The following is a 25,351-nucleotide window of genomic DNA, read 5'->3' as shown; positions in this document are numbered from 1 at the left end:
ATCTTTATTCTTGAATATGTGAATGAATTAGGTATCTGAGAAAGAGGAGCCCAACTCTGTTCAATGGAGGATGTACAAAAACTGTATATCCTGTATGACAATTCCAGATGCAATATTCTTAGGTGTGAGGCCTTCTTTGGGGGAAATTCAGCTGAGATTCCCATTTGTATTTGCTTTCTTTAGACAGTATTTTTAAACCAATATGTATTATAGACATCCATTTGACTAGCCACCTTCATCTGTCAGCCATCACCTCATCCTAGCCACCTTGGCTGTAGTATGAAAAGGAGGGTAATGTGGGAAAAGATCAGACTAGTTTAATTCATCTGCTAAATACATTTTCTTAAAAAGAAAGTACTGTGATAAATTATGCCTAAGCAGCAGCTAAGGTAGCATCTGCATCTGTAGTTTCTACAAGCCTTAATAACCAAGGTACACTCTGTACTCAGGAGAGTGAGAAATCTTCTGAAAACGATTGTTTGTGCACATCACTCAAAGCAGGCATCCGTGATGGAGAAACCACTGATCTTTAGCTTTGGACAACCATGCTGCTTTTCTGGTTTTGCACTTGCATCTATTTCCTTTTTTAGCTGCTTAGCTGTGTGATGAATTGTAATGGGAGTAGTTCTGGGTAATGCAAGTAAGAGTGGGCTAAAGCAGGCGAGCTGGTACATAAATTGGGCTGTTTGTCACAGCTTTTAAGTTGCTTAAACAGCCACACTGATGAAATGTTGGTAACCATCTGCTACCAACATTTGTAAATAAATATAAACCAACCTAAATATTTCCTGGTTTGTTGCTCTGTTTCAGGCATGGGTCTCTTTTTAGAGGATTTTTTCTTAATCTACATGTAGTTTATGCACAAGCTTAATTTCTTCAGACTGTTTAGCTGCCTGGGGGTGATTTCACTACACTGTTCTTTGGTATCCCTGAATGCAAATTACACATGACTGAACAGAGAGGGAAGATGCCTAATTCTGATGATGATGATTATTGATATTATTTATCAGTGGCAAAGTAAACTGTTAAACTGTAAATTCTTCATGGCAGACTGATTAGAGGGATTAATTGTAAGCTTTCTTTATGTGAATTTATTAGGCAAATCTGAGCAAGTGGGACAAACCTGTTCTCGTTACTGAAGGAAGAGATTTCAAAGCATTTAGGAGCCTTATGCAAACCACAGCTGTGTTTGACTCTATAGGAATAAGAGATGGAATTTTGAAAGTCCGAATCTTTAGTTTTGACTTTATATCACTGTGTTATACACAGCAGCTCTAGAACACTGTATTAGGGAGGAGGAGGAGGTTCAAGGATATACTGAAGCTTGAAACCATGACACCGTTGAAAGCTTAACAAAAACCAAGATTTATTACCGAGAGAGTGGCCAACAAAACGAACAGACCCAAAAGGGAGGAAGGAGGAGAGAAATAAGCTTCAGTTACCCAGCTGTTGCCCATAACGTTATCTTACCGACCCAGCGTGCCTATAATTACCCATAGCAGAAGTGGCATCCTTGGAGAGTCAGTAAGTTCACAAACTGGCAGGTGTCCCCGTCAAAAGGCAACGTTGTCCTTGGTGTGAAGTTAGCTCCCCTCCAAGCAAGCACTATCTACTTTTATACAATTAACTGAGTGACCACAACCTTCCAGGTGTGGCCAGCACCGCCCAGCCAGAGGCCCTCAATCCCACCTCCCGGTTATGTAAGTGCATCTCTTCTGCGCATGCGTGAGGACTTTGGAAATCCCCTCACGCAGGCGCAGTATGTTTTGGGGGTCTTTCTTAATTGAGTCTGGGGGTGAGCCTTCCTCCCCTCCTCATCACTTTGTCCTCCAACTGCCCTTGACGAGCAATTGACCAATCACAACAGACCAATTAAAACAGTTTACACAGAAGTTCTCCCTCCAAGGCCAAGTTCACTGCTTTATCAGAGCACTTGGCAGGAGAAAAACGTAAACTTCTGCAGGTGGCTAGGGCCAAACACAGACCAAAAAATAATAACATCCCAACTTCGTCCGGATACAAACACTCCTCATTTCAATGCATCCTCTTCAAAGCTTCCTCTCTGACTTGTGATCGCACAATATCTCGTTTCCATAACAGTTGCTTACTGGGAAAAATAATATTATGAAAACTGTAGTAGAAATCAGCTATTGGATACTTCTTCAAGCCTCTAGCACATAAAATGTTACTTGTTGACTGTTGCTATCATTTTGCATCATAGTGCCCCAAGGAAATAAAAGCTGCTCACTCTCAGATCTGCTTTCCTTTCTTGACAGCTTTGTCTTTGCACAAACAGTGCCTCCGAGCTAGGAGTGCTCAAAGGGAAACTCACAATTTGTGGAAATTTTTTTAAAATATAATGAAGAAATGAAAGGACTTCTTGATAGCCAGATTTTCCTATTAGAGTGTTACTTTCTGACAATGTTTAGTTTTACAACATGATTTTACAACTCCTCCAACACACCAAGGAGTGTGCTCATTTTAGACATCTTTTTTCTTTTATTGATGATCTACATTGAGTTATTATCTCTTATGTGAACATGATTTCTAAATCCACTGGTGAGACGTAATGTTGTAGAAATGTCTCTTAATTTTTAAAAAAAGTTCAAGTATTCCTTTCCCACTAGAGAGCTAGATCAAATATGAGCATAGCTATATTATTTTCCACAAACCAACAATCTTTTTTTTTTTTACTTGCTTCCAGATGACTGCAATGCTTATGAAAGCTGCCAGGATGTATTAAAATCATTCATGAATTTGTAATAAGGGTCTTAGGTTCCACACGGCAAGTATTTTGCAGTAGAAAGGATTCACTGCCAAAGGATTCATCCTTGTTAATAGCCCACTCTGCAGTTGTGAAACACTGGCCTTTCAGACTTGAGCAAATAATTGAATGTCCTTTTGGCTCTGTTCCACTAATGACCCTCTAGATTAGGGAAGAATCCTAAAGTCAGAGAGTAAATGGGGTCTTCTTACTGGGCTAGGTTTCTAAGTGTATTTGATATCCTGCTGTACAGACAAAATAAAAAGTGAGGCTTGCTCTTAAAGAACAAAGTGTTTTGGGAAAAACGAGGAGCTACTTGGTTCTTTTGCAGCGATTTGAAACAAATATTAAGATTGGCATTAACAGGGTCTGAGTGGAAGTGTTCCTGTGTGTGTACGTGAAAGTGCCCGATGAAGCAGCAGAACGTGTTAAAAAGGTATCTGAACGAAGAGAAAGAACAAAGTGACCTAAAGATAAGGTATCAAACAAGACAAAGAACAAATGCAGGGCCATAAAATACACAAAGGCAACAAACATTCATGACATTCATGGATTTCTGAAGAGTGAAACAAAACAGTGAGACAAAGTATTCTTTACACCATTCCCTCCTAGAGAGTATAAAAAGCAATTCCAAAATCAGTTTACTTGCCAATCAAGAAGCCCAGAGGCACAATGAGGACACAACAGACAATATCCTTATCCTCTGTGTGATCACACATGTGATGTTGACCAGGCCATTTGAACACACACGTTTTGATGTTTCCAAGTATGTGGGTGTGAAACATAAAGAGAAACAGTCAGTCAGTCAGTCAGAACAGTATTTTGCAGAGATTTTGTTTATAAAATCACATTCCGCTTCCCTAAGACCTCATGCTGAGCTCTATCACACTCATTTTCTATGCACTTTAGTTCTTTAAAATCCTTCAAAACTTAGGGATCCAAAACATAGACTTCCCAGGTAAACGATCCACATGTCCCCCTGGCAAAAATGTTTGCTGTGATTGCTGTTCAGCAGCTTTAAGAAAGGCCAAAGGTGGCACTGCAAAGATAGGCTTCACAAAGCCATGGCAACAGAGTGGGTCTAGACAGCTTGAATGAGAATTCACAGGGATAAAATTGTCACAAGTGGACACAGCCAGCACAAAACCTATGCATCATTTAAATTCTTCTTGAGCCTTTAAAACTGGGCAATAAATGGTTTACAGGCCTTGGCTGTCCCAGTTTCCTCCTCTTAAAACAATTCAGCTGAAAAAGAAAATTACAATAAAGGAAAGCCTTACAGATTGTGTCACCCCTTTATAGTAGTGGTAAAAACTAGTCAGATCATACAATATATTTTCTCTAAAACAACACAGGAAGTTATACTAGTCTTCCAGAAGGATTTGAAATGAAAACTTAGTGTTATACTGCAGAATCAATGTGGAAGTTTGGGAGATTTATGGTTTGATTATAACATGAAACATTCTGGTTTCAGGTTGCCATCTCAGATTCAGAGCAGTTTCCAAGTTTTCATGAAAAGTTTCTATGTGCTGAAAATTAAGACACTTGTTGTGGAAGTCTGTATCTTCTTTCCTGGCTACACAACGCAATGTGTCAGTCTGGGAAAGTCCGAAGTTGGAAGCTGGATTATCTCTTTGGTGCAAAAGCCAGTATATCCTGAGATATGTTAGATCAGTCTCCACACACAGACAGATCAAGAGGCCTTACAGGATCATCAGTTGGGCGTGTCTAAGAGCAAGGACAGAAGAGCAATATATGCCTAAATGAGGACTTCAATGGATTTAGGATGACCAGACTGTGCATCGGAAAATCCACGCGCTGTCTTCCTCTGAATGTGTCTGACTTCACAGGTGGCCTATCCAGAATCCTATATATCTATACCATGCTCTGGCATATTAAAAAGATTTCTTCATCCTGGGCAAAATTGAGTAGCACCACACAAGCCTGTCCAAATACTCCTTCATCTGAGGGGATGGATCCAGCAAGCACATACAGCTTAACCTGCAGCATCAGCCACTTCAGAAATGGCAGTGGCAGCAGGATGAGCAAGATATAGGTGAGATGCTGTATTCAACAACTCCTTAAAGTACTGATGCATTCTCAGAAATCCCAGCCTCTTTTCTTCTCTCCATTCCTTCCAGCCACTTCCTCACGTTTCATCACACACTTCTTTCAGAAATCATTCAGTTCTTTGCTGCACTATGGCAGAGTTTGTAGCAGTGGAGCAGGAAGAAGCATTAGCAGTCATAACAACTTCTTTAAAAATGTCTGCAGTGCAGTTATTTTCTTCAGTTCTGGAGCCTCTGAGTGCTACTCCAATATAAACATGGACAAGCAAAAGATAAGAACATGACCTAAGTAAGAAAGAAATCTGCTGCTCACTAGCCCAACACACCCAATGCTACCAGCTGGCTTGTGTGTGTCTTATTCAAATGGCTGCTGTGCCTTGCACCAGGCTCAGGCTAATAAACACAGCAACTAAGAGGAAGCCCTCACTGACTGGCATGTACCACACTCCTCATTTCCGCATATTCGAATACTTTCAAAAGCAGGTTTTTATTTTCCAAAGCAAATGACGCATGTAAGGCATGGTTTAGACTCTGTAATTCTCATAACTGGGTTGGAAGACCAACTTCAGCTTTGAACTATTCCTTCAGCTCTGAAAATTCAACTTCAAGGATGAACATCTGTGACACTCGTTTTGTAGTTCTACCTATCACACATGTGGACTGATATCCATGTGTCTGAGAGCCATATGTGTCTGCTGGAAACCAATCATGTTTAAAAGAATTCCAATGTCCACAAGTCTCCAACAGGCAAACCTGTAACCCCTACACAGAAAAGACAGGCGAGTAAGGACATCAGCCATGATCTGATGATTTAATAGCATCTAGCAATCTGGCTGCTACATTGCACCTAATAGTATTTCATCAAGTAAAAAAAAGGGGGGACATAACAATGAAAATCATTTACAGTCTTACGTATACTTACTTCGGCTCCATTGAGATTAGTGTTCTGCATGAATCACAGTGGTACACTGATGGTTTGGCCAATACTCAGACAGTACATCAGGGAAGAGAATTGCATATAATAATGTAATATCCTGTTTGGAGGCTTAAGAGGCAAAAATTCAGCAGTAATCACTTCCAAGGGTAGTAACACAGTTCGTATAGCTTTCATAACGACTCCACAGTTATTCAGTCAATGCAAATGGAGTCTGATATTGAGCATCAAGAAGATAAATTAACAACAAAATGAGTCTTACTCACACATCCACCTACGTCAGTGGTGGACTGCAAAGACACAGCATGCACTCTTAAAGTATGTTGCTCTCCTCTTTAAGTTGCTGAGATGGCTGAAAGGGAGGCAGGAGCAAACCCTTTCTTTACTAAATACTGTGTGAAGAAACAAAAAAAGCTGTTAAAATTTAGTAAGCAAATTTTCCATTGGAATTAATGACTAGTTCATGTTATAAAGGCCTTTTGGTTTACCAATCATTTGGCTAACAGTGAAAACACAATAAAATTCTTTCACGAGCTTCAGATTTGGCAATAACATGCATGAAGTGCCAAATGCCAGGATGTTGGCCTTATTAATTTTTGTATAAGACCCAGTTTTCCAGAGAACCAACTGTAGTCTAATTAATTAAAAACAAACAAACTAAACCTCAAAATTTGACATAAACCATACCATCAAACACCCAAAAATTTAATTATGTAAGCTTATTTGATGTAAGCTTCCTTCCTACCTCTCTCCCCAGCTCCAGGCAGTTCTCTTCTGTGTCTGAAGTCATGCTGGAAATAATTTAAAAAGCAAAGTCTTGGCTGAGGACCCCAAATGTCTTATGGTCAATGAATATATCCCCTGAAGACTTGCCTTACATCTAAAATGGAATACCAAGGATTCTACAACTATAGCAGCTGAAAAGAAACCCCATCCAAAATGAACCAGGGGGTTATCATCAAGCTGGATATAAGACAACGAACAAAAGCTAATGAACAGAAGACTCACTGTGTTATGTCTAAAATTAGACTGCATTGACATCTGCATTGTCACGGGTTTGTGGAATACTCAGAGGCTATTATATTATTGTTTTAAGCATCATATATCTCTTTATCAATTTGATAAATACAGCTAATTCAGTGTATTGCTAGTTCAATGGGTAAGCGACAGGATAATTTCTTACAGGAACAAACGATGGAGTCAGTGTAATTGGTACAAATTGCAACACTGAAAAAAAAAAGCAAACGGTAAGTCTTCTGAAGTTCCTGAAAGAAACAGGACAAACAGAAGAGACAGCATTACCTCTGTCACTGCCTCACAACATAGGTGCTCAGTCCTGAAGTCGACTCCCTCAGTCACCTGTACAGCTGAAACCAGCCTTGTTGGCAACGTGAGCTGCAGCAAAGCGCCTGCACAGGAAAAGAGATGGGAACATGGAGCTGGAAATGGGAGGAGTGGGTGGGAGAACTCAGGATTTAGATCACTTGAAACTGACATGGAATCACACCTTAAACTGCTTAAAATAAGCCAGGTCATTTTGAGAGAAATGACTTAAGGAAGTGCGTGGGTGGTGATTCGGGCAGGCTTGAGAACATTGCCCCCTCTGTCTGAAGCAGGGATAAGAAGGCGGGACAGGCTGAGGAAGACAGAAAGATTCCTCTGAGTTGGATCTGGCTAGACACATGCCTTATCATACCACCTGAAACTGCATATAGCAGAGTGATTCTGCCCAGGCGATTTAATGAAGAAACTCCAGGTTACGGTCTGAAGAAATCCAGCCAAGTAAAAGAGAGGAGGGAGGAAAATAGTGGAACAATTACCCTTGTATCACTGCATGAAACCATACACTGAAAATGAACAGTAAAATCTGACCAAAAAATGAAACAAAGATACAAGATTAAAAAAAAAAAGAATCACTGGAGCTTTGAGGCTTTATGCCACCAAAACACAGACATTTCTTGAACCATCTGGGTAGTTCACCTGATTCCAGTCAACTGTGTTTGCAGAATGTGTGGTTTGATCCATATGCAGAAATATTTCACTGAGATGGGAAGTGACAAATCATAACACAGGTCTGATGTGACTCGTTCAGAAATTAATTTTGGAGCTCCCATTACCATAACAATGCTAATAAACTGTAAGTCACTCAGATGAAGAGAAATAAAAGTTGGCTGCTGGCTTAAATCATGAGTTAGAAGAACTCAAAGCCCCTGAAGTGTGTGTGCACGGAGAATCATGGGATATGCTGAATTCAAGAATAGTGGGCAGCTTAGGAAAGAGATCATTTATGAAAGCTTTCTGAAAAGCAGGATATTTTAGACCTCACAGGAAACAGGCAGAACTGCAATGCATGGCAACTATGGAGGACAAAGTAACACCCTGGTGTAAGGGGAGACTCTGTGAGGTATCAGATCCACACACATCTGTTCCTGTGCTTGATGGAAGGCAGGTTCAGATGAGAACGGGACGGCTGCTCAACAAACATTAAATGTGACAGGAACAAGCCCCTACAACAGCAGTTCTCACTTTCTACACGACCTCTAATACTCCAATTGCCTTATCCATTCAGCTTGGTTTCACTCCTTGTGCTCATGACACTTTTCTCTTACATTTATAATCTCTACTATAAACGCAGCAATATATTTGCACTTTTCCTCAAGTACAATTGACTACAGCATTCCTTGAAACGCCAGAAAATTGGCTTTCCTTTCAGATCATGCACATTTTTTACACAAAAGCATTTCCAGTGCCGGTTTCTGCTGCCACAGCCGTTTCGCAGCCAAAAGAATGGGCTTTTTTTTTTTTTAAGTGTCAATAATAGAAAGTAATAAAAGCGTGACACATCCCGAGGCTCTGAGAGCTGCTCCTGAGGGAGCGGCGGCGGGAGCACGACCCTTTCCCGGAATCTGGCGATCCCTGTCACACTATTATCGGATCAGCGCGGTCAGGTCAGTGCTGCCGATCATTTACTCTGGGAGTGGGGGTGAACACAGATGATGCTGAGAGCTTTAGTGGGTTTTTTTGTTTGTTGGTTTGGTTTTTTGTTTTTGTTTTTTTTGTTTTTTTTTCCTATCTGTGGTCTTTGGTTGATTTTTATTTTTTTTAGGTTTTTTAATTTTTATTTTTTTTATTACAAGTTTTTTTATTATAAGGTTTTTTATTATAAGGTGTTTCAACTTCGGCTTGGAGAGACACCGCTCTTTCTTCCACCTAACACCGGTGGAAACACTATGTATTTTCAGCCCCATCTTCATTAGAATTTTAATACCAAAGCAACCCACAAGAACCCGAAACCGGCCAACCAGCCAATCAAACCCCCAAATCGGGGCTGTTTTGGCACAGAAAACCTCTGTAGATACACATGAATGATAATTTCATAAACAAAGCATTAGCGAAACGCAACACCGCTAAGTCTATGTCGGCGGCTGCTCCTGACGATCTAATTACATCTGATAATCAAGGTGACTTTAGTGGAAACACCTTCCCCTCCCGGGGCCGGTCCCTCACAGGCTCAGTCACCCCTCAGGGCCCGTCCCCGCACGGGCAGCGCCCCCACCCAGCGCGCGCTCCCTGAGCCCCCGCCCCCCCGGGCGCGCACGTGCTGGAAGCAAACACCGCACGGCGCATGCGCGGCCCAGCCGCCCCTGCCTCCCTCCCCCCGCCTCGCTGGGGGCCGGAGGGGCCGCGGGCGGGGTCTCGGTCTCCGGGCGCCTGATTGACTGATGTCATTTGCCCGGCCCCGCGCCGCGCCCGCCCATTGGCTGCCCGCGGACCGCTATGTGCGCCGCGCCGCCTGGTTGGCTGTTGCCGCGCGGGCCGCTGGCCTATCCCATTTCGGGCCACGAGGATTAGGGTCCCTGGCCCCGCCTCCGGTCCCGGCCCCGCCCACTGCCGCGTTTCCCTCTCTCCCATTGGTCAGTGCTCACTTCTCTCCGCCCCCTGTCACTGCTCTGATTGGGTAATGGCCCAGCTCCCTGGGTGACAGCCCCGCCCTCGTCCCCCCCCGCGGTGGCCCCTCATAAAGTTTTGTTCGGAGGCGCCCGGACCACGCCTCCTTCATCTCCCGGCCCCGCCCCCCCGGGAGCGTGGCCCCGCCCCCGCCCTGCCCGCGCGGGCGGGGGGGAGCGGCGGCCGTTGGGGCGCGCGCGCGCTCGCGCCGGCGGCACCTCCCGTCCTCCGCCGTCCCCTCCCTCAGTCCCGCTTGGCGGCCGCCGCGGCAGCACCCGCGGAGCCGGAGCCGCTCTGGGTAGCGCTGCCTCATCCTCCTCTTCCTCCTCAGCTCCGCTATCCCCCGGGCACGGTGAGCACACGCCGCGCGGAGCTGGGCTCGCCTCCCTCTCCGCGTGTGGGGAGCCGGGGCGGTGCTGTGGCCGGCGGGTGGGGCGGGAGGGATGTTGTGGGGCTGAAGGGGCTGCGCGGCTCTGCCCCCGCCCCGGCCCCGCGGAGCCGCTGCGGGCGCGGCCGCCGCTCGTCGCGGCTGGCGCTTGGTCGCACTTGTCACCCGGGACTAGGCTGGGCTTTCTCGTCCTATTTCATATCTGTCACATTGCCTGGGAAACTTCCCCAGCGCGATACAACTTTGAGTAAAAACGCAAAGAAAAAAAAAAGACAAAAAAAAAAGACCAAAAAAGCCCATTTCCTTTAATGTTACAGCTGCTGAAAAAAACACAGCCCTGCAAGTTCCTCTTAAAATATAATTGCAACATCACTCCTTTGGAGGAAACGAGACCTGGAACATAGGACCGCAGGGAAAGCACTTAATCTCTCCTCCTTTTGTGTAACCTGGGAAAAGACTTGGCTTTTCTGTGCCGTAGGACTCTCCGCTGGGATGTTTAATACCTTTTAAAGTATTCCGGGGCTTTTCGGAAAGATCTTAGGTGCAAATTGCTGCTGCTGTAAGGCTCTGATCCGGTGAATTGAAAATGAGTTTGGGTATTGAAGAGACTGCTGTGCTGGGTTTTTTTCTGTCGTTTTCGGAAATGCAACCATGCCGGTACTGGACGTGGCTTGTCTGAAATCTGGGTGTATTCACTCGCCACCCGATGGTTCTGACATCTGCTTTTGAAACTTGTGTGCGCTTTCTACTGCCTTTGGCTTGACTGACCTTGCTCAGCGGAATCCTTTGTATTATTGGTACTTCCAGATCTTGTATAACATCTGCCAGTGCTATAGAAATACAGTTAGGGTTTTTGGATGTCTGTCCTCCTTCCTGTTTGGTTTTTCTCACAGATATCTTTTTAAAACTCAGAGACTGAGATTAATGCTGCTTTTTTTTTTTCCTCCTTGTAATTCAACAGATGCAGTTTATGTTGCTTTTTAGTCGCCAGGGGAAACTGAGACTCCAGAAGTGGTATGTCCCATTATCTGACAAAGAAAAGAAGAAAATCACAAGGGAACTTGTTCAAACGGTATTAGCCCGCAAACCGAAAATGTGCAGTTTCCTCGAATGGAGAGACCTGAAGATTGTCTACAAAAGGTTGTTCTGTCTCACTAACCTCGTAATTGCCATACATCACAAAAGTAGAAGGAAAATAATGAAGATTGTTTGTGTTTTGATTTGTTTTGGTGTTGTTTTTTTTTCCTTCCCTCTGCTGATTACAGAGAAGAGTGACTTTTCCCTTGAATCTGATTTGATAACCAAGTAGGAATCAGTCATGTATGGAAAATCACTCATGCATTTAGAAATGTACTGAAGAAAAGAAATGAGCTTTTCTTCTACTTTCATAAGGAGTGGCAGTTCTTGGTACTCTGCTTAGGTTCACATAGTCCATACATGCTTCATATTGGTAGGCATTTCAGATGTAATAGGTGATAAAAAAATTTTCTAAATGTACACCTCAGCCAATGACTTCGTAAATCACATGAAAATATAACTTGCTTTTTAAGGCTCATAGAAATAAGGAAATTTTTCAGAGTTTAGTTTGGTTTATTTGAATTTTATTTTTTTTTTGGCTATGAACACAAAAAGGGACTTCTTCTAATTGAAGGAATCATGGCTAGCTGTGTTTTAGTGCAAGTACTAAAAGAAACTATATCAGTTTCTTTGCAGTAGATTCATTTTTCAGTTGTTCCCTAACCTTTCTAGGAGTATTTGGCATGCATTTTTTATCTTTGTGCTAATCTTTAGAATGTATCAAAATGTGATAGTGTGAACATAATTTTCTCCACAAAGCAGTAATCCACCTCCTGATGTGGTAGGATACATCTCTTCCAGGTAAAGCTGCTGCTACAAGCTCTTGAGTTATCTTCATTCCCTAGTTAGTTATAAACTTCAGAAGGTTTATGTGTTCTTGTTTTCTCTTTGAAATGGTAGGTAATTTGTGCCCTACACTAAACACTGTTGTATTCTCTGTAGTTAGGACAGAGAGAACTGGAGCCAAAATGAAGAGTTTGTAACTTTTCCACTGTAATAAATCACAGAATCACAGAATATTCTGAGTTGGAATGAGTAGAATCAAATATGTTTAGATGTTTTAAGTCCTGTTTTCATACAGACATTGGTGTGTGTAATGTCACACATGTGAATATTGCTGGTCTGAATATTACTTGCGTGTGCTTTTTAACACGAGGAGGAAAGAGGAGCAACGCATGAGGCTGTGCTGGAAGAAAGCATGGACAGGGTTTTTTTCTGCCTCTCAATTTCCTCACAAAACTTCTTGTACATGCATGTAGACCAGCTCGCTCAAACACTTGGTATGTTTCCTTAAGTGATAATGCCTGGAAGTGCTTTTCCAGCTGGGCTTCCATGAGACTAGATTACAAAAATGAGGCATGAGTAGGGCTGTCTGTTCCCTTCCTTGCCCAGTCTGGAACAGCAGTAGCTGTTCTGGGGATGATTCCACACAAGTGCTTTTCCCCCGTTTTTATTGCTGTTAACAACTACTTGCCATACCCTTTTGTGTTTAGGTAGCTGGTGGGTATGACCATTTGAGTTACTGAAAGTTGTGGTGTTCTTGCATCTCAGTAGTGTGTTGTGGGTCCTGTGGTCAAGGAGAGTGAAGAAATTTGCTGGGAGATGTATTTAGAGTATTTTTGACCGGACGTAGACTGCAGTCTGTCTGCTGGACTGCTGGTGTGCACAGCTGACTGCAGTAGCTTATTTCAGTGTCTGCAGACCAATCTGGCACAGGGAGCCTATGAAATTGCTAAAGATGAGCTTGTACCAAGCTAATGAACATCTCAAATCTTGCCTTACTTTTAGTTTGGTTTTTTTTTTTCTAAAACATCACCAGAAGGACTAGCTATAAGAAGTGATAGTTTAAATTCCTGTCTGATAACACCGACAGCTTTTACATTTGTGGGACTTCTTCCAATCACCACACCATAACTAAAGATGATGAGTACCAGCTAGTGTGATTTCTTTGAAAAGGGTTATTTTTTTGTAGCTGAAAAGGTGAGTGGCTTAAAGAGAAACACACCTGCTGGAACTTTGTGTGCTTTGTGAAATTGCAAAAGGTGCTCCCAAATGCTCACAGACAAGAGGCTCTTGAGCATATTTACTGAGATCTGCTGATGTCTGATCTATTGCTGGAAAGGATCTGAACCTGCTGGTGCAAATGTTTTTCAGTACAATTTATAAAAGTACGTGCACAGTGCTATGGCACATGTTGCATGTGCATATTGCTGTTATGAATCTTGAATTGCTGCAATTTGTGCCATTTTTGTTTTTAGAGTGTATTTATTGTCCACATGTAGGAGAATTGACCTAGATATTGCTGCTCAAAGAATGGTTGGCATGATTGGAAGTATACTCAAGAGTCTCATCATTGTACCTTTTTGCAAGAACAGAATGAACTCAATTGCAAAATTGGCAAGACTGTAGCTTTAGCTTCCTTATGATACTTAACATTTATTAAGACAGCTAAACTATTTTGATTAGCCTCCTTAGCTCTGTAGTGTTTTATTTTTATAGAATGTTTTCTGAATGAATCTTCAAGAAAGCAGAACTTAAAATCCATCTGAACATGTGTGGCGTAACTTTTATTTTGCTTGGTTTCATACATGAGCATTGATAACATTTGCAACATAGGCTCAGTCATTGCCTTCTTAATTTTTTTCCTTTAGCACTACAAAACAAGATGGAAAAGTACCCTGCTTTTGTCATGGTTCATGAATTGGGTTATACATATTCTGTAGCTGGATTGGAAGAGTGTTTTTCAGGCAGATAGGCAACAGAAGATTAAAAAAGGATGTGAGCTTCTAACTTGAAGAATCAGAGAGATTTTAAGTGACTTGCTGGGAAAAAGAAAATAAAATAAATATGGGAAACCAAAAAACCTGCACTTCATGAAAATAGAGGGGGGAATCATCTGCAGACAACAAATTAGAAACTTTCTCCCTGTGGCAGAAAAAATATGTTAAATGTTAAAATTTATAATTTTACTAAAAAAAAGGAACTTAGAATGTAATTTTTTTTTATTTGAAGACCTCATCTGTTCACTATTTTGGCATCTGGCAGTATGAGTTATTTTCATTGTGTAGTATAATGCAGTCAAAATCAGAAATCAGAGAATAACTGATTTTATATAAATTTTACTTTGTTAACATTTGGTTAATTGCGTCATGGGATTTAGTTATTGTTGATTGGTTATTTGATTAAGGGTTGTGGCTTCCTTTTTATGTGTCAGTTTGGAACTGTGTTTGCAATATGAAATTACAAAACTGTCATTACTGCCCTTGATGTTGTGGCAATTTCCTTTTACTTTAGCATGACATAACCAATATCATAGTTTATGTTAAAGACTTGCAGCAGATTGAGTTTTAGAACTTTCTTTCTACCCTCTCTGCAATGAAAGTAGCAATGGAAGAGCCCCTTGTGCAGGTAGTGTGCCTTTTCACTCTGAGTGTTATGAATGGAAGGTACAGCCATGTGGCCAGTGGGATGTGCCCAGGAGTTGGCATGATCCCTGTTTTACTTTATGTACAACTTAGCTGCCAGATATATCTGTTAAAATTGCTATTATGATGTTGATTAGATAGCTTTGTAAAACTGGCTGAATGCAGCGTTTATAGTGAATTGGATACTTGGGTTTGATAATTTTAATTAGATCAGGCCTTCTTTGTACAGGATTCTTGTTCATGTGGCACTGGAAGGACCTCAGCATCAAGAAACAGCAGGGTTTTTTTCGAGAACTATCAGTATCATGTTCTTGTTCATTTTTAAAACTACTGGGGAGTATAGCCTTGCTGAAATGAGAAACTGTAAAAGAAATGCTTAGCTTTGGTAGACTCTGTCCTGGAGTCTCAGAAGTTCTTGTTTTGTTAAAGAAATGTGTAAATTTTTGGGACGAGAAAAAATCTTTTGTTAGGCACAACATAGTAGTGGTCCTAGTTTTCATTTGGGCAAATATCACCAAACCACAGATACTTGGGCTCCCTTAAGCACCTATGTGCCCCTTGTTTGTCATTTACAGTTTGGTTCTGATTGTGCCAAACTCTCTAAGCTTTAAACTTTTGCAGTTAGGATCTACATGCGAAGTGACTCATGCTGACAGACTTATGGCTTGTTTGCAAGTTTACCTGGTGACAAACTTCCAGGGATGACTTCAAGCAGGTGTTGTCTCACCTAGTAGGAGAATGTCACTGAGCTGGCAGGATTTTCTCTGCCCCGCAGAGACCTGATCTTGCAGCAGAGTTACTGAACCTGGCTGTGAGCAGAGTAGTGGAGAATTCTGCTGAAGCATTGCCAGCCTGTTGTGAGGCTTCCCAATACTGAACTATTGAGAGGGAGATGCATGGATTTGTTTCCTAGCACAAAAAAAATCCTAAGGCTGTCTGTCTGAAGGCAGGAATTTGTATAAGTGCTTATACCTGCTGTGTTACCTTTTTGGTCTTTAATTCCATATTACATTTTAGGTCAAAATTTCTGTGATTTTGTCCAAACTGCTTTTGGTCTCTCTGGTTTTCATTCCCTTTCTGACAAGTGAAGGATATTTATCATAAAATATTTTCCTAAATGAGGGTAAGCAGCTGAGCTGAGCTTGAAGATTCTGTTAATAATTAGTGAGAAAAAAAGACCGTAATTGCAATAGGAATAAAAAAGGCAAAATGTTTTTTCTAGACGGCACTGTATTTGCTTGTAGGTGTGTGCTTTACTATCGGAATTTGCCTTTTTATTGGATGCATGTGAAAGACAGGTCTCTGTCAGGCTCATAATGAAGAATCTGCTCGTGCAGAGCAGAAATCTTTTACAGCCTGAGTACAGTAATTTACTCGTGTTTGTGTGGGTACTCTCCATGTAAACTTCTGCACTTGGCAAAACTTTTGGTGTCTGCTCTAGACTGTAAGTGGACACCTTTTTCTGAAGCCCTGGCCTGCAGGGGAAAAAAATTACAATAAACTATTGCCTCTGAGATCAATTTGGGTCTGAAGCATTCCTTTGTGGTATGCTCATGCCCTTTGCAATGATGGCTGACTTGTTTATACTCTTCTGCTGTTTTCCATTTAGGCTTATTAAATCTGCATTTGTTTTCTTTTGTTGAGTAGTGATCTGTTAATCAAGGTTGGTACTTGAAAAATACATGGAAAAATATTATCTGCATGTAATAATAGATACCCAGGCCTCCATTTTGTGTTGATACCCTCTGAGGAGTTTTTGTTTCTTAGTATTATTTCTCCAGAACTGCAGTTGGCAGAGCTTGAATGTGTAGTCTACTCACTCACTAGCTGCCAAATACAGGCTTTCCAAAGTATGTTGCATTCTCTTTTAAATGAGGACACTGAGAGCAGGCTACTTTCTGGGAAAGTATTTTATGTTAGTCTCCCTCCCCAGCCCCCTTCTTTTGTTTTGATTTTTTTTTTCCATAAAATAGTTCTTTGCATCGAAACTAACTCTTAAGTAATAGAAAGCACAAAAGGTCTGTCCCATGTGGATAAACTTAAAATATTTGAGTCAGATTTGATTTGATAAGGTCTGTTGGTATGTGGTTCAACTTGTGTTTAAACATTGTAAGGAAGCAGTTTAACTGCACATCATCATAATCAGTACTGCTCATCTGAAAGTGATGAAAGCTTTGTTTAGATGGATTTGGCCTGAGTGCTGGTGATTAGTGTAAATGTCAAATAGTGTGTCGAAGCTCTTTTTTTCTACAGTGAAATATGGTAACATGGAGTTTGACTAATGAATTCCTCAGTAGGTTTGAAAGCATGTTTTTTCTGTATAGTATCGCTTCCCAGTACTCTTTAAAATAGTTTCGATTTCCTGTACAGATTGAATCTTACAAACTACTACAGTGACTGTAAATGTCCTTGAAATTTAGTGGGGCACAAAGTGTAAAATGAAAAGAACTGTGCTCAGATAGGACTTCTGATGGGCTCACAAGTCCCCATGGTGAAGAGATGAAGGAGCGAGGGAATGAAAATGTTGTCCTTCAGTGGAAGTGTCTTTGTCTCTTCTCACATCACGTTTTGTGGTAGGATGGAAAAAATCACAGGGAGTAACATTTTATTATAGTTTAAAGCTTTTGTATAAAAGTTATTCTGATTAATCCTTCATGATGAAGCCATGGCAATTTGACTCAGAGCAGAGTGGGGGGAGGGGGGAACACTTTCTGGTGGTAAATGGTACTGGATGAGTGTCTGGAAGACAAATTTGAACATACCTCAAAATACAGCATTTTTTTGCAGAACTTCTAGCCAAAACCTCTTGACGATTTCTTTAGGGGTTTACAAAGTTCCACCTGCTAAAATATGTGTAATGTTTAAAAACTGCATGGATTTTGCTGTATGGGAAACAAATACGCACCTTAAATTTGGCATTCACATCTGAATGACTTCTTTCTCGGTAAGGCTGCCTTCTAAGACTGTTTGTGTTGAATTGTCCCCTCTGAAGAGGCAAACAAAAGCCGTTTCTGATTCATGTAAATTAGCAGTTACAACAGGTGGTACTTGAAGTCTGGTTTGTGCCATGTGTGACTGAGCACTTTAGAAAAGACTAAATGGGGTTTTCAGTTTTCATTCCTGTTTTGATTTTTTTAATCAGCTTTTTTAAACATGACTTGGACAAATGTATGGTAGAGCACAGTGGTATTGGATGGTCTTTTTATTAAAGTGGAACCCTATCATATGTGAAGAATTCTGTCTTCCAAGATGGAAGTGGATTGCTAGAAACTATTTGATGGCCTCTCATTAATCTGATGCCAGGACAGTTGGTAGTGAATTAGTTGTTGGCTTAATAGTAGTTGGGGCATATGACATTAGTGTTGGTTTTGGAGTTTTTTGAATTTGTTAAATTCTCTTTAAAGACCAAATCTTAATTGCTAATTCAATTTGTCTTTCTCAAGGCATTTTCTGTAGTTTTTAATATTTCTGTGTGTAGCTTGTGTGATAAAGATTTAAGATTGAGTCTGTTGATTAGTATACTGGTGCTTGGATGTTACAGACAGTAGAGATAATATCATGCCTCAGAACTCTGCCAGGAGACCAGAAAATCAAATACATTTCCTTTTCCAGCCACTTCTTTGGCTAATTTATTTCTGTCACCTAAAGGATGGTGAAGACTGAAGTCATGCTGGACTCAAGGAGACAGATCCCGTTTGTACATGTGTCTTCTGGTCTTTCAGCTGCTCTTTGGTAGGAGGTTTAGGTTGGATATTAGAAAGAGGTTCTTCACCCAGAATGTGGTTGAGCACTGGAACAGGCTCCCCAGGGAAGTGGTCACAGCACCAAGCCTGACAGAGTTCAAGAAGCGTTTGGACAATGTTCTCAGGCACAGGGTGTGACTCTTGGGGATGATCCTGTGCACGGCCAGGAGTTGGACTTGATGAGCCTTGTGGGTCCCTTCCAACTCCACATATTCTGTGATTCTGTGACTTGCTTGGCTGTTGATTTAGAGGAACAATATGCTAAACTTGAGTATGAAAGGCAGCTGAGAATGTGATACTCCTCAAGTACATTCATTTTGCTCATGCTCCTATGCTCACATCAGGATTATTTTGTTATTACAGATATGCAAGTCTCTATTTCTGCTGTGCTATTGAAGATCAGGACAACGAACTAATAACTCTGGAAATAATTCATCGCTATGTAGAACTTCTTGACAAGTATTTTGGCAGTGTGAGTTAGTTTCTTTATATTTTATCATTTTGTTTTATGCCCACAGGACTTTTATAAAAACATAACCAACTAGCTGTTGAAAAGGTGCATCTAACAAACACATTTTATGTGGCTTGCTTGGCCAAGCTAAACTGATGGTTGCCTATATAACTGTTCAAATACAGAATTAAATTATTGATTTGGGAGAAGAACTGTTATTAATCTGGTGGTAATTGCCTGTACTTATTTCATTTCATAGTAGTTTCACTTGAGGTCAGATAAAATCTTAGCTTTCTGTTTAGGCAGCTTTCCTTCTGGCACTGCTCTAGTGTGTGAGCACTTCTTACATCTGCTTCCAAAGGAGGCAGTTGGTTGTGAAGTAGCAGGAACGGTAAGGAAAGACAAGACAGACATCTGCTTACCCAAACAGCAAACACAGAAAAACTGTCATACTGTACATTAACACTTATAGAAAAACTGCTGCTTATTCTTCTGCCTTCTAAGTCTGACTAGGGAATGCACAGGATGAGTAAAAAATTTGAGATTGTCTTCACATTTTTCTGTACGATTGCGTGGCCTGCCTTTAGATACTGCAGTCAAGAAGACAACTTTTATAGGGATGTTCTCTTGCCTCTTGAAGAGCTGCATAATACAGATGGTTGTGAATTGAACCCTTTTTAACAATGATGGAAGTGTTTTTCAGAGGTTGCTGTAACTGTTTCTAACTCAAGCAAAAAATTTTTTTAATTTTTTTCCCCCTCCAAGGACTGATTTTTGTTGTTGCCCCATTTTGTACAAGGCTATAGCCTTAGGTAATGATTTGGTGAAGTTTGGTGAAACTGTGAACAAGTTAAGTTTTGTGAGAGGATGTACCTCAAGTGAGAGTATCCTCCCGCTTTGCAATAATACTTGATGTTCTTTTTAGGTATGTGAACTTGATATCATCTTCAATTTTGAAAAAGCCTATTTCATTCTGGATGAGTTCCTTTTAGGAGGGGAAGTTCAGGAGACTTCCAAGAAAAATGTTCTTAAAGCCATCGAACAAGCAGATCTTTTACAGGAGGTAAGCAAATTCAGCTTCTCTGGCCAAACTGTCAGCATGGTAGGCTGTGACCTAAAAAAACTCCTGTTTCTCTAAGCTCGTAGAAGGTACTTTTTAGCATGCTTAGCATGTAGTTTTGAGTTAGTTGTCCTAATTGTGCAATAGGATGATGTTATCCTGCTCTTTTTGTTTTGTTTGGCACGTGTATGTTTTAACCCACTGTGACTTTGTGTTCTGCTAGTAACTGCAAGTGGCTATTTTAGATAATTGTAGTTCATGTTGGTTTAACTAAGTGTTGTTCATGTGTCTTTCATTTCTTCCTTTTATTAATTAATCATAAGTTTTTCTGTTCATACCTGATGCATGTTCACTTCTTTACTGTTTCATTGCTGAAATCCAGAAGGTAGACTCTCTTCTTTGAGACTCGTTCAGGTATAGTTCTTATTAGTTCTTAGACCTGCTTTTCTGCTATAGTTTGCTTACTCTGGAGAACTTCTGTGTTGACAAAGCAGTAATAGTAGTGCCATAGAAACATACAGAATAAAGTATAAGAACATTGTTTTTTCACTTTGAATGCTTTTGTTTTTTATTACTACTGTAGAAGAAAGATTGCATCTCTACCATTCTTTTAAAAACTTCTGATGTGAAGAAGTTCAATGGTATAGAAAAACTTAGTGTTGTTTCTCCATCCTATGCTTGTTATTTTGTGTTCGTTTGGTTTTGTTTGGTTGTTTTTTTCTTACTGAATTGTGGTCAGTGTTAAGGTTCTTGAATATCTAAATGGAAGTCGCAAAGTACTGGTGTACTGGGGAAATCATCAGCCTTGTGTGCAAATCAGTGGAACATATGGTTTAACAGGCATGATGAACCTTAATTTTTTTAAATGTACTGAGGTTCACTGCTCAGATTTGATATTGATCTAAGCTGCTCTATTTTTTCCCCCAATGTGAACCTTCAATTTGCTATTTTGTTCTATGAGTTAATTGCTTAATTCTCTTATAATCACTCTGTGTTTCACTTGTTTGTCTTTGTTGAGCGTAGTATTAATAGGATGGGGAAACATTCTTTACCCTTGTAGTTGTGTTTGTAATCCTTTCAGGCAGATCTGCTGCACATTAAAGTTCTTGTTTGTCACCAGCTGGTTAGTGTCAGGGACAAGGTCAGCCATTGCACACAGATTTGCCACCCTATTCGTCTAGAAAGGAAGTACGTGCACTTACTTTTTGTGTTCTGATTCAATTTTTGTTAAGCTCTTCTTTACTTTTAGAAGAAATTATCTTAACCAGAAGTCCTGTTGCACTTTACAAAGAGGGGAGAAAAATAATCTGTTTATTCTCTTAAAATCTTTTGCTCTTTATATGAAAACAGATATAACAGATTAGCTGTATATTCCAGTCTGTCTCCTGCAAATGCAGTTAATTATAGAATTACTGTATTCTTTCTCATTCTTACTGGTCTTGAATTTTATTTTCGCCATTTTTGTAGGACTCTTCTAAAGCAAAAATGTATTCTACTTCTAGGAATTCATTTCTGATTTTCTATCCAAGCAACTAACATTCATTTTTTACAGAGAATATAATTTAATATTAATATTACTTCAAGTTAAAAATTTTATGCAAAAGGAAATACCACTTTTCCCTTGCCCTGATAGTTTTGCCCTGACTTCCCCCTCTCTGGGAGATTTTCTGTTTTCAAGGTTTATTAAATAATTTCTTACTAATTGGAATGTAACCATTTATCACAGCACCATAGTAGTCCTATGTTGGACTTCTATATTTTTTATTCTTAGTTATATTGACTGTTGATCAATTCTAAACCTAGTCCATAAATCTGATTTTTAGTTTATAAACCCTGGAAAAGTCTGGGGTCATATTTATATTGAGCTTCCAATACATTTGGGCTCTTCCTGCAGAAGTTTGGTTTTGTATCAACTGCTGCTATATGCATGCTGAGTTTTTGATGAAGAGAGTTGTTAAAATAACAGCTGGTCACATCTGGAGACTTTCTGGTACTTTCAGTTAGTGTCTGCTTCCCAGAATACTTCAAAACTACCAGAATGAAACATGATGTGATTCCAAATGCAAAACATATTTCTAGCAGGGTTGTCATGAGTTTAGTTTTGACCATGTCAGATTTTAATTATGTGCAAAGTGACTTTTATTTGGCCTTGAATACTCATATTGCCAAACATATATATTAATCAGTGTTGAATGCACAACATTATTAATTAGTAATGCCACATACATTAAAGTATGAAGTACCTTAAAGATGAAGAGCTTTACAGAGTACTTATACAAAGCAAAATCATTACAAATACATTAAGTGGCTACTTGTGTGATGTTGAAAGGAAATATGCAGAGGCCCAAATTGCTGAGTAGTGAATTAGTTCTTAATAGCCTTGGCTACTTGTATTTTCTGTGGCAGTTTTCCGGGATGTACTTCTGTGTCTGAGCACCTACTTCAATTTGTCATTAAGTTCTTGATGCTGTGTGGTCCACTTGCTAACTGGTAGAGTACGTGTGACTGAAACACACTAACTTTTTAAACCATTCCCATCTTCACTGCTGTAAAGGTGGTTTTTGCCTGTCTGAACAAGTCAATTATACTGAGAGAAGAAAATTGGCAGATGCAGTGTGTTGTTGCACGCCTTACATATGTTTTTATATGTATATACACACATGCAGTGTGTAGAACAGCTAAAAGGTAACCCTGTGCATAATTTTATGATATTTAAATTTTTTAAGACATGAAACTACCAACAATAGATCTTCTATGCAAAAGAGGGGATTTGATTTATTTCTCTCAAAAATCTAATTGCTGTGGTTTTATTTGATGGTTTGAATAATTCAGTATGGTGCTTGGAAGTTTGTAGTAATTTACTGTGCTAAAGCACTAAAATCAAGGAGTTAATAATTCTAATATCTAAAACAAGCAGTCATGTATATATTTTAAGTAAATCTATACAGAATTGCTCATCTTCATTTGAAATAGGAAAAAGTTCATAAACATTGACTTTGAGTGAAAATTCTTCTTGTTGATTATCCTATGTAAATTTTATAAAAGTGTTTTGGAAATTATCCCTGCTTTTGTCCACTACTATTATTTTGTAGGGTGTTTATGTATTTTTTTAGTAGTTGATTGCAGAACATCTAAATACTTAAAAATATATATATTTTTAGAAAAGTCATGATAAAAAGGCCAATGGTTCTGTCAACAAATCACACTTGTTTCCATCACTATTTTGGCAATAAAAATCTAAAAGCTATGTGAATGGTTTTTTTTCTTATGCTCTTGCCTTTTGGCCTCAGGCAGTATTTACTAGTCCTTCCAAATGAAGAATAAGAGATAGGCTATCAATTAACCTTACTTTCTTTGCTGTTTCAAGCCCTTGCCTCATCCTATATCCAGAAGGGTGCTTACAGTGTTCATGTTCGCTGACTTGTGCTAGATGCTTAGGGTTGCTGTGTAGATTTAAGCTTGTGGTTTTAGAATGAGCATCTTTGGAAATGAAAATTCATTGAGTTTCCAGCTCATGCCATGAAAATTTTCTTCTTGGAGATGAAATGTGCTGATTGGAAACTATGTTTGAAGGTATGCGTAATAGTAGGTATTAGGTTGTCCTTGAGATACAATAATGTTGGTATTATCAGTAACAAAAAAATGCAGTAGGTGGGAGCATAAGGGGTTTTGTATGCTTTGGGAAACAGCCTTTGTGAGCAGCTGTTTCATACTAGTTGCCTGAGAAACTTACCATAATTAATGCAATTAATTCAGTCTTCACTTAATGTTATCTCTTAAATATAGACTATTGAAATAGACTGCCTTCCTGAGTTGGCAGTGGCATTATTTGCCTTGGCCATACCTGTGTCTTGCTCAGTGTGAAACAAGAATGAATAGTGGAATCTTTATTATAATGGAGATCTGCCTGCCATGATTTCTGTCTGCTCTTCTTGTGTAACTTCTGCCTCAGCTGCAGGCAGTCAGCTTGGTTGGTCAGTTCATCACTGCAGTTCTTAAGATTGTATGTGCTTGATTTTAAGCACAGACAATGATCTACAGTAACATTTTAGAAGATACATATAGGGTCCCATGAGAGGCACCATGAACGAGAAAGGGATATGTTGTTAGTTCATTATTTGATGGGTGGACTGTTCAGTAGATCAAGAAGTGGTTGGACAGTTACAGCCAGAGGGTAGTGGTCAATGGCTTGGTGTCCCAGTGAATATCAGTGACAAGTGGGGTTCCCCAGGGGTCTGTAATGGGACCAGTGCTGTTTAATGTCTTCATTAATGACACAGAGAGAGGGATTGAGTGCACCCTTCATAAGTTTGTAGGTGGCACCAAGCTGAGTGGTGTGGTAGACACCTGAAGGATGAGATACCATCCAGGGGGACCTGGACAAGCTCGAGAAGTGGACCCATGGGAAACTCATGAAGTTCAATAAGACCAAGTGCAAGGTGCTATACCTGGTTTGGGGCAACCCACAGTATTGATACAGGCTGGGGGTGAACAGATAAAGAGCAGCTGAGAAGGACTTGAGGGTGCTGGTGGATGAGAGGCTGGACATGAGCCGGCAATGTGCGCTCATGGAACGAACACCAGACATGGCCTAGGCTACATCCAAAGTAGTGTGGGCAGCAGGTCAAGAGGTGTGATTCTGCCCCTCTGCTCTGCTCTTATGAGACCCCACCTGGAGTGCTGCATCCAGCTCCAAGGAACAACCCTCTGTAAGAACCAGCTGTAGATTTAATAGTAGCAGACAGCTCTGTAAACCTTGATATCAGATATGTTTCCGTATTTTTATTAGATCTTTTTGAACTGTCCTTCTTGTAATGTTGAAGTAGGCTTTCCTGCAAATACTTAGCAAATCATACTCTTATGTTTAAAGAAAAAGGAATTATTCCAGAAAATAAATAGTAGAACCTTTATCTATTTTTCCAAAACAGTAATTGGGGGAGGAGAAGTTAATTTTTCCAGATTTAAATGTCTTCTTGAAAAGGTAGCATTGAGTATCCAGGAAGTTACTGTATCATGCTTCAACCTCTTCCCATTCTCAATCTGCTTTTTGTGTTTTTTTAATCCTAGTAACTTGAATATTTTTCTGGTTTGTATGTGAGTTGTTTGATTCTTTTTGGAAAAATGCAGTTCAGTATCTTAATGTTCTTTGTCAAGTTTCTTGCTTTTCTGGATGTGTCATGATGTTTAGGACTTACCATAGATTTACACATAAGATGTGATTAATCTTATTACAATCAAGAAATAAAAATAAATCAAAATTAGAAGTTCTTAAGACTCAGCAAGTTGAGGAAGGAGTCTTCCATATAAGTGTTAAATATGCATTCATTGAGCTTTGCAAATTGAAACATTAGAAAGTTTCAATTACAAGACAAATTAGCGTAAGGGAAGTCCTTGCTGTCTCATAACTGTTCAGTACCCTCTCTGTTGTGATCACTTCACAAACCTAACTGGGAATTTGATCATTCATTGATATGAGCAATTCTTGTAGAGCT

At 40.1% G+C, this 25,351-nt stretch overlaps 1 protein-coding gene and 1 long non-coding RNA gene across 9 annotated transcripts in view; one reads left to right on the top strand and one right to left on the bottom strand.

Annotated features, from left to right (window-relative positions):
- Positions 1–4,201: 4,201 nt before the first annotated feature.
- Positions 4,202–7,177, bottom strand: LOC113970310. Its single transcript, XR_003535124.1, has 4 exons — positions 7,070–7,177; positions 6,513–6,558; positions 5,756–6,159; positions 4,202–5,595 (listed from the first exon to the last, which is right to left on the bottom strand). It is a non-coding gene; the product is annotated as an uncharacterized LOC113970310 (long non-coding RNA).
- A 2,749-nt stretch (positions 7,178–9,926) lies between these two features.
- Positions 9,927–25,351, top strand: part of AP1S2 (adaptor related protein complex 1 subunit sigma 2) — a 31,145-nt gene continuing 15,720 nt past the window's right edge. For all 8 annotated transcript variants that reach the window (XR_003535119.1, XR_003535120.1, XR_003535123.1 and 5 more), the window contains exons 1-4: positions 9,927–10,067; positions 11,065–11,243; positions 18,712–18,820; positions 19,725–19,862. Coding sequence is in view for 3 of the 8 variants with exons in the window: in XM_027689110.1 (XP_027544911.1) it covers positions 11,065–11,243; positions 18,712–18,820; positions 19,725–19,862 (426 nt within the window). In the remaining 5 variants the exon portion in view is untranslated. The remainder of the gene's footprint in view (positions 10,068–11,064; positions 11,244–18,711; positions 18,821–19,724; positions 19,863–25,351) is intronic.

This window comes from Neopelma chrysocephalum, unplaced genomic scaffold (assembly GCF_003984885.1).
Source record: "Neopelma chrysocephalum unplaced genomic scaffold, ASM398488v2 Primary Assembly neopelma1_76, whole genome shotgun sequence".
In the NCBI taxonomy this organism is placed as follows: Eukaryota; Metazoa; Chordata; class Aves; order Passeriformes; family Pipridae; genus Neopelma; species Neopelma chrysocephalum.
Note: the sequence above shows the minus strand (reverse complement) of the source record. Positions and strands in the feature narration are given on the sequence as shown.